The sequence below is a fragment of the Onychostoma macrolepis genome, chromosome 03, assembly GCF_012432095.1.
Source record: "Onychostoma macrolepis isolate SWU-2019 chromosome 03, ASM1243209v1, whole genome shotgun sequence".
In the NCBI taxonomy this organism is placed as follows: Eukaryota; Metazoa; Chordata; class Actinopteri; order Cypriniformes; family Cyprinidae; genus Onychostoma; species Onychostoma macrolepis.
In genome coordinates, this window is record NC_081157.1 from 28,645,085 (window position 1) to 28,652,690 (window position 7,606).

The 7,606-nt window shown below is 36.4% G+C and overlaps 2 protein-coding genes across 7 annotated transcripts; one reads left to right on the top strand and one right to left on the bottom strand.

Annotated features, from left to right (window-relative positions):
- Window positions 1-61: 61 nt before the first annotated feature.
- Window positions 62-2,026, bottom strand: litaf (lipopolysaccharide-induced TNF factor). The gene is made up of 4 exons (XM_058771501.1): window positions 1,867-2,026; window positions 1,384-1,617; window positions 472-628; window positions 62-374 (listed from the first exon to the last, which is right to left on the bottom strand). Exons 2-4 carry the CDS (start codon window positions 1,601-1,603, stop codon window positions 266-268), a joined length of 486 nt encoding a protein of 161 aa, XP_058627484.1. The 5' UTR covers window positions 1,604-1,617; window positions 1,867-2,026; the 3' UTR covers window positions 62-265.
- Window positions 2,027-2,932: 906 nt separating this feature from the next.
- On the top strand, window positions 2,933-7,392 carry snn (stannin). 6 transcript variants are annotated; one of them, XM_058771507.1, is made up of 4 exons: window positions 2,933-3,149; window positions 3,290-3,344; window positions 3,437-3,539; window positions 5,582-7,392. In XM_058771507.1, exon 4 carries the CDS (start codon window positions 5,668-5,670, stop codon window positions 5,929-5,931), a length of 264 nt encoding a protein of 87 aa, XP_058627490.1. In that variant the 5' UTR covers window positions 2,933-3,149; window positions 3,290-3,344; window positions 3,437-3,539; window positions 5,582-5,667; the 3' UTR covers window positions 5,932-7,392. The 6 variants fall into 6 exon arrangements, with proteins under 6 accessions (XP_058627490.1, XP_058627488.1, XP_058627489.1 ...); XM_058771505.1 differs by lacking the exons at window positions 3,290-3,344; window positions 3,437-3,539 and having other exon boundaries at window positions 2,934-3,149; XM_058771506.1 differs by lacking the exons at window positions 2,933-3,149; window positions 3,290-3,344; window positions 3,437-3,539 and adding an exon at window positions 3,702-4,165.
- Window positions 7,393-7,606: the final 214 nt, after the last annotated feature.

Consider the following 7,606-nt stretch of genomic DNA (forward strand, 5'->3'; position numbering starts at 1 on the left):
AACGATTAAACTTAGTTTTTAGTCAAATCACAGTTTACAATGAAAAGACCAGTATGTTAAGGTGTGTGTGTGTGTATATATATATATATATATATATATGTGTGTGTGTGTGTGTGTGTGTGTGTATATGTATGAATACATGTTAAATGTCAGTGGCATAGATATTTAATTAACTCTTGCTAACGAATGAATTCACTGTAACTTTTTCCCATTATAAACACAGAGTGGTATGTTACACAACTCATTCATATGTTCTGCAGCTGCTTCAGATTCTCTTGTGAACTCCTAAAACGCTGCTGCAGTTCGGACAGTGGTGTATCACATCCTTCAAGCTGTCCACACAGAAGGGAATCAGGCAGCAGCCGTAGATACAACTAGAACATGAGAGACGTGAACAGAACAATCAGGGCAATGTCTTTGTGTGAAAGAAGAAAACCATAAGAGTGTATGTTATGTAATGTTTCATCTTACCCAAAAATGGCCAGGCCTGCACAAGAGAGCCAAGCTAATGCTCCTGATGTATGCTCCAGGCGAGTTATCACGTTCTGTGAGCATACTGGGCAGTGTGCCTGCACTGGGACGCTTCCGAACACCAGACCAGGCTGAACGTACACAGTCTGCACAGATACTGAGGTACAAAAACAAGAACACTTAGAAATACTGTGCTGCATAGGCTTCTTATACATGAACTGTTCAGATATCGGGGCCTTAACAAAAAGGATGTGCTGCAATCAATGTGTAGATTTTAGTAGATGGAAATGTACTTTTTTTGTTTACCAAAAAAATAATAATAATTTAAAAAATCATCAACATGGTAAATAGGCATGTGCCAAGGCAATAATTTTTATTGAATGCAACTCTGTTAAAATATGTAATGCAAGATCTATCAGACAAATTAAAATATTTTTATTTTAAATATAATTTCTTATATAAAAGAAAAAATTATAGTTTGAATGTAAATAAATTATATATAAAATTAAATTAAACATTTATTTAAAGAATAATCGTTTAAATTATGTATAAAATATTAAAATATATAAAATATAATATTCATGTAGATTACAAGTAATTCCTTTTATAAAGTAAAATTATTTGCATTGAAATAAATAAAAATGTAATATTTAAATGCATTTTTAATGAATTTTATTAAATATTTCTTATAAAAAAAATATTTTCTAGTTTAAATTATACTTAAAACAAATACGTATTAAAACAAAAACAGTGGGGCCAACAGAACAAATATAAATATGAAATTAGCTATGCTAGGGTTCAACTTGAAAAACCAGATTCAACCAGCTTCTTTTTTTAGCTTTTTTTAAACACCAGAGTTAAAAAATGTGTGATCAGAAAAAGCCATGGTGGAGTAAGAGTGAGGGCCATTACCAACAGGACTGGTGACAGGTTGACCATGTTGGGCTGGTGGCGGTGGATACATCGGGCTGTAGGCTTGTGCTGGATAAGGAGGCACAGGTGTCTTCATATCTGGAGCTGGAGCATAGGGCATTGGTGGGTTCAGTGGGTTTGATCCCAGTGACTCCTCATACGATGGAGGAGGCGGGTGTCCCACAAGTGTGGATGTCTCCAATGGGGGTGCGCTTGCCATCGCCTTGATGGATGCTTCAAAAACATAACAAAAACCACAGCTTCTTAGTAAATGTAAGGTCATTATACTGTACCAATATTCACAATCTTGCCCAATTCGTGATGGATCCGAACTCCACGTTTCTGAGGCAATCAGGCGCTTTTGAAATACATGCAAACTTCAAATACCACCTTCGACACAAGAAATAAAAGTTCTCAGAGTTCTAACCTAAAACGATAAAGCGACGCTCGTTCAAAACAAAAGCTTGAAAGAGTAACACTTACGGTTTTTGTCGTTTTCCTAGGAACGACCCGACAAGGGGAGAGATAAAAAAAACGTTTCCTGCTTCTTAGTTCCTGTTAGGACTAATTCAAGGGGTTTCATTACCACGACGTAAAATAGGCGTTTCTAGAGGCTTTAGGAAAACGCCCCCCTTCCAAAGAAATAAAACAAGAGGTCACCGATCATGCGCAGAATGCGGTTTTTATTATTTTTTGTTGTTGTTGTTTTTTTGTGCGGGCATTTCCGATCAGCTCCGATGGACAATGAATGAGAAAAGCGTCTGCGATGGATAATGGAGGACAAAACAGTCATACAAGTTATTTTTATGTCTTATAATCTTACATTTAACGACTTTTGAAAACAAATAAACAACCATAAAAATGTAAAACGTGCAGTAATAGTTGTGAATGTAATCTGACACGAAACACCTGCGATCAGGTATCTGAAGGTACTGTAAAGGTATTTGACATGAAACACCTGCGATCAGGACAGGTATCTGAAGGTACTGTATATATATAATATAAAAGGTATTTGACACACAGGACAGGTATCTGAAGTTACTGTATATATAAAAGGTATTTGACATGAAACACCTGCGATCAGGACAGGTATCTGAAGGTAGGCTACTGTATATAATATAAAAGGTATTTGACACACAGGACAGGTATCTGAAGGTACTGTATGTAATATAAAAGGTATTTGACATGAAACCCCTGCGATCAGGACAGTTCATATTAGCAAGTTTCATATTCATCCTTGTAAATTCAGCAATCAGAAACCTCTTTTTATGTGGTGCTTAAGGAATTATGCATCTATATAAGCACCATTAAGGAGAGTACAAACAAAAAAGCTGTAAAGCCGTGTATCTATTTGGTATATTTAAGTTATTCTGATTTAGTAAGGCCTTTCATTATTTTATTTTTATTTATTTATTTTTTGTTTTATATATACATATGTACTTTTTTTAAAATATAATTTTGTGTATACCCTTGGCACTTTTGTTTTGTATTTGTTGTTCAAGCGTTAATAAAAATTAATACATTTTAAAAAACCTGGAAAAAAGCGCTTCCCGTTTTGTTACGCACTCGCTGTATTTCCGCAACAGAGATGGGTGGACTGAACTCTCTTATCAGACGGGTGCGTTCACGTAATAACCTTAATTACGAGAGATATCAACTTGTAAAAAGCACTGAAGTCCTCCTGGAAGTCCTTAATTACAGCTTGTGAACTGAGCCTTCAGAGAGCTGCGCGTGACCGCTGCACCTCACGCGGAAACAGAGGAAAGGTAGCGCTTTCAAAGAAAGCTTTTACTACTGCTCTAAACAAGGGGGAAGTAGATACATATCAATACTATAATGTACTATAATATAAAAACATTATTATATAAGTGTTCATACTGTTATTATTTTGTTTTTGTTTGTTTAGGTTAGCAATAACACATTTATCGCCGTCATTAATAATAATAACAAACAAACAAACGGTTAGTATTTATTTTTTACCTGACACGCTTTCTGTGTTCTGCAATGTTTAGCAGTAGCACACAAATGTAATGTAATGTAATGTGTTTTACAGCTGCCAGTAACATACTTTCACTATAGTATTGACTGTCGCTATAGTAACGGATAATCCCCGGTCCGAGGACGTGAACGTCACGTGTTGTCATCTCGGAATTACGGTAATTACGATATTATGGCGTGAATGTAGCATAAAACTGCACACTTTACACCATAAGAGCTGTCATAAAGTCAATATGTATACCTCGACAGATTTTGTAAGGAGCGATTGAGGGTTAATGGGAGAAAGACTTTTAAACGTTCCCCTTAAGTTCCGTATTTGGTCACGTGAGTTACAGGCAGCGATGTCTCGTGATGATAGTTTAACTCAGTTGACAAACAGCTGCTTTGTTTACGTGTTTATCCTGTATCCTGTTATTGGTTAACTATTTATTTTATTATCTATTTATTATTGTTTTATTTAAAAAAAACTTTTAATTAAAATACAACTTTATTTGCAAGTGCATGAATATATTGATATAAGTATCAGTAGTACAAAATAAATAAATAAATATAAAAAAGTGCATGTAAAAGTCCTCCCTTTGAAAGCCGTGTAAGTAAAACATTTGGTATATTATTTGTATAATTAAATTAATTAATTTAAATTATTTTTTTATTATTATTATTAAAATAGTGTGACTGTGTTTTGCCTTTTCTATTTTGATCATTCTCACCCAAGGGACTTTTCTGTGAAAATGTCTTCTGCAGAAGAGTAACTTATCAGTGCAAGGCACGCGCGTGTCTGGAGGTGAGAAGATATAGCAATATACAATGTTTCATATTCACAAACAAATACATAAATGAATCTTTTTCTATTTGTCTGTGAATGCAGAACAAATGTCACGCATAGGAAGACCATCTGTACTACATCCGCCTGTCTGAGCACCTCCTCTGCTGGTTAAAACACCATTGCTTCTAGGCTATTTGATTGGATACTTGCCTTTTTCAGGCGTGATATCATTTCCTGTACCGTGACAAGCTGTATTTATTTATTTATTTATTCATCTGCTCGGGCTAGAAATGTAAGCCACTGGTTTTGGATGTTGCTGTATATAACATAACAGCTGGATCACTGGAGACAGACGGATGTTTATGCAGCTGTCAAATCTCGCCAATGCACGAAATGGTTCGCATAAGCCTTATTCTTTGATTAAAAAGCGGCCTAGATTTGGTAAGCTTCACTTTAAATTATCCTTTTTTCTTCATTTTTATATCAGTAATTGTACAGAAAAAAACAACTGTTGGCTTGTGTAGATCGCATATAAATCGTATTGTTTGGGAGCAAATGAATGCTGTCTTTCCGTTTGGGCAAAAAAAAAAAAAAAAAAAAACGACTGCAACGATACTTGCTGCAGTCGTTTTCGTAGATAAAGCATTTCGTAACACGTTTTAGCGAGCGTCGCGTTATTAGTGCCAGCGGAAAGGCCTCGTGCATCTCGGATCAATTCAAGCACGAGCGCATTTAACACCTCTGGCGCGTGGGCGAGATGGAAAGTCTTCGCTTATAGCTTATAGCGTTGCATAACCTGTGGCTTCGTGAAGGGAACCATGACCTGAGCAGTGATGGCTGGTAAAGCTGAATGAAATGTTCCTCCCATTTCTCAGGAATGAGTGAGAACTAATGATGGGAGAAACTCAGCTTTCGAAACTTCGAATCAATTGAACCAATTACTTAAGAAAATTCACTGTTTCGAAAGGCATGCTTAAAAACACCCTTTACAAACCCTGGACCACAAAACCTGTCACGAGTGTCCATTTTTTTAAAAAAATTGAGATTTATACATAATCTGAAAGCTGAATAAATAAGCTTTCCGTTGATGCATGGCATGTTAGGATAGGACAATATTTGGATGAGATACAAGTATTTGGAATCTGAGGGTGCAAAAAAATATGCCCATGCTACTTATGACTGGTGTTGTGGTCCAGGGTCACATATGTGTTATTGTGAAATTATAGGGTTTGTTTTGTCTGATTTATGGAGAGCTTGGTTAATCAGGCCAATTAAAAATGTATTAACTGTCACACTTGCTGTTTATGTAAATGCGTCATTAAAATGTCCACAAATTTATGAACAGTTATGATGTAACAAAGCTTAGATGGCGGTTTGATAAGTGCTTGAATGTCCTGCTTATCGAGGAATCATCCTGATTCTTATGTCTTTCAGATGTAGCCCAAATCTACAAGAACTCTGCAGAACTGCCTCTCTGGGACTTTTGAAGGCCTGTTGTTGAACTTCTCCTGACTGACAGGATGTCTATCACGGACCACAGCCCCACCACCGGGGTCGTCACCATTATTGTAATACTCATTGCCATCGCCGCACTGGGGGCTTTAATTCTCGGTTGTTGGTGCTACTTGCGGCTGCAGCGCATCAGTCAGTCTGAAGACGAGGAAAGCATTGTCGGTGAAGGTGAAACCAAGGAGCCCTTCTTGCTGGTCCAGTATTCGGCCAAAGGCCCGCGGGTGGAGCACAAGACTAAGCTCACCCCTAACGGCACCGAGAGCCACACCTAAGCTCTCTCATCTCCCTTCGCAATGCATACTGTGTCGTGTTTGTAGACTCCGTCTGTCTTAAAGAATTTCAAACCTTACAGTGTCATTGAACGCTGAAATGAAACCACAAGACAAACCTAGTGCATGCAGTTGTCTAGTTGCTTTGACTTGATTTATTATTTTTTTTCTCGCCCATTTTGTGGTGGTAGAGCCCTGTTATAATGTGAAATCGACGACTGTCAGCGTTTTGTGCAATGCTGTTTGTTTGTAAAGCCGTAACCGAGTTCCGAAGCTAAATCAAGATGATTTTGATTTCTTTGGTGGTGTTTTTATTTTATTTTTTCATCCAGAGCTGGCTCTGGTATTAAGAAGTTCAAGACAAATTTTAATGGACCGATTTCACAACCATGTCAAAGTTTTAGATAGTTTTCATGCTTTTCATCCAGTTCATTCCTTTTACTTTTAAAAATAATTTTCCTTTATTGGCATCTATGGTTCCATGAAGAACCTTTAAGATCCATGGAATCTTTCCATTCCACAAAAGGGGGGGGGGGGGGTGGAGGCTCTTCTGTGGCATTGCTGTGAAAACTCCATTTTTGAACCTTTATTTTTAAGTGTTGAATTAAAATACAAAAAGAAACATGTTTTTCATTACAAATAAGCACTTCAGGATACAATAACTTGCCAAATTATGTAAACTGGCTTTTGAAAGCTATTACATTATATTTAGACATGTTTAGAATGATGATTTCATTAGCACTTTTTATCTTTAATGTGACATACAAGTGATTTTGTACACAGCATTTGCTGGTTCTGGTTTCAGCCTGCTAGGAAACCACTATAAGAACGAAAGCCAATGACTGAGGTCTTTTTATTCTACTATTGTGACCCCAGAGGCATTCGTCTTTCGTGGTTGAGCACATTTCTACATCGCGAGAAGTCATTTGAAAGTGTAAATATTATTTTTATAGATGGCTTAATGCGTAGCTGGATACTGAAAAGTCATTGTCCTGAGTTTTTAACCTGTTCCTTCATAGGATTATTTTTTTGTTTCATTAATTCCGAATGTTTTTGTGATATCACAGTGTTTGCCGTTTGTACATGTTAGATGAAAGTGAGAGAAATGATTTATTTTTATACAGTATTCATGCAAATGTTGTCTATAGGGGCAAAATCAACAGTCAGGCATAGGAGGTAGATGAAGCCTGAAAATGCAGCTAAAATGATTTCTTTGACGTCATTAATATGTTTAGGGTTCTGTCATACATTTGAAGTCAGCTGATTTTTTTTGTGTGTGTATTATGTGCTGTTCAATATACAGAAATATACAAGGACAGTACGTGCATGTTAATTTAATCTGCATATTTGAGAAAAGCAACTTTTATGAGTAAAGCGCTCAGTATATTGCTTATGTCACTCCAGCCAGTGTGTCTGTCCAGTGTTTGACTGTACTGAACAATAAAACCTCTGTTACTAGGGAAATGCTTGTTTGTGAGTTTTATTTGCAACTCTGAAATGCAAGTCCTAACTCTTTTGTTAACTTTTTAAATATTATGCATAAGTGATTTCTGGAGTCTTCTTACAAAAGTTAGCCAAGTAAACTTCCCTTTCAAGGTATGGCATTTATTAGTCATACTGGTTTGTGTTTGTGTTGGAAACACTTCCTGTTTTTGGCCCAAAAACCACAAAAAGGGTT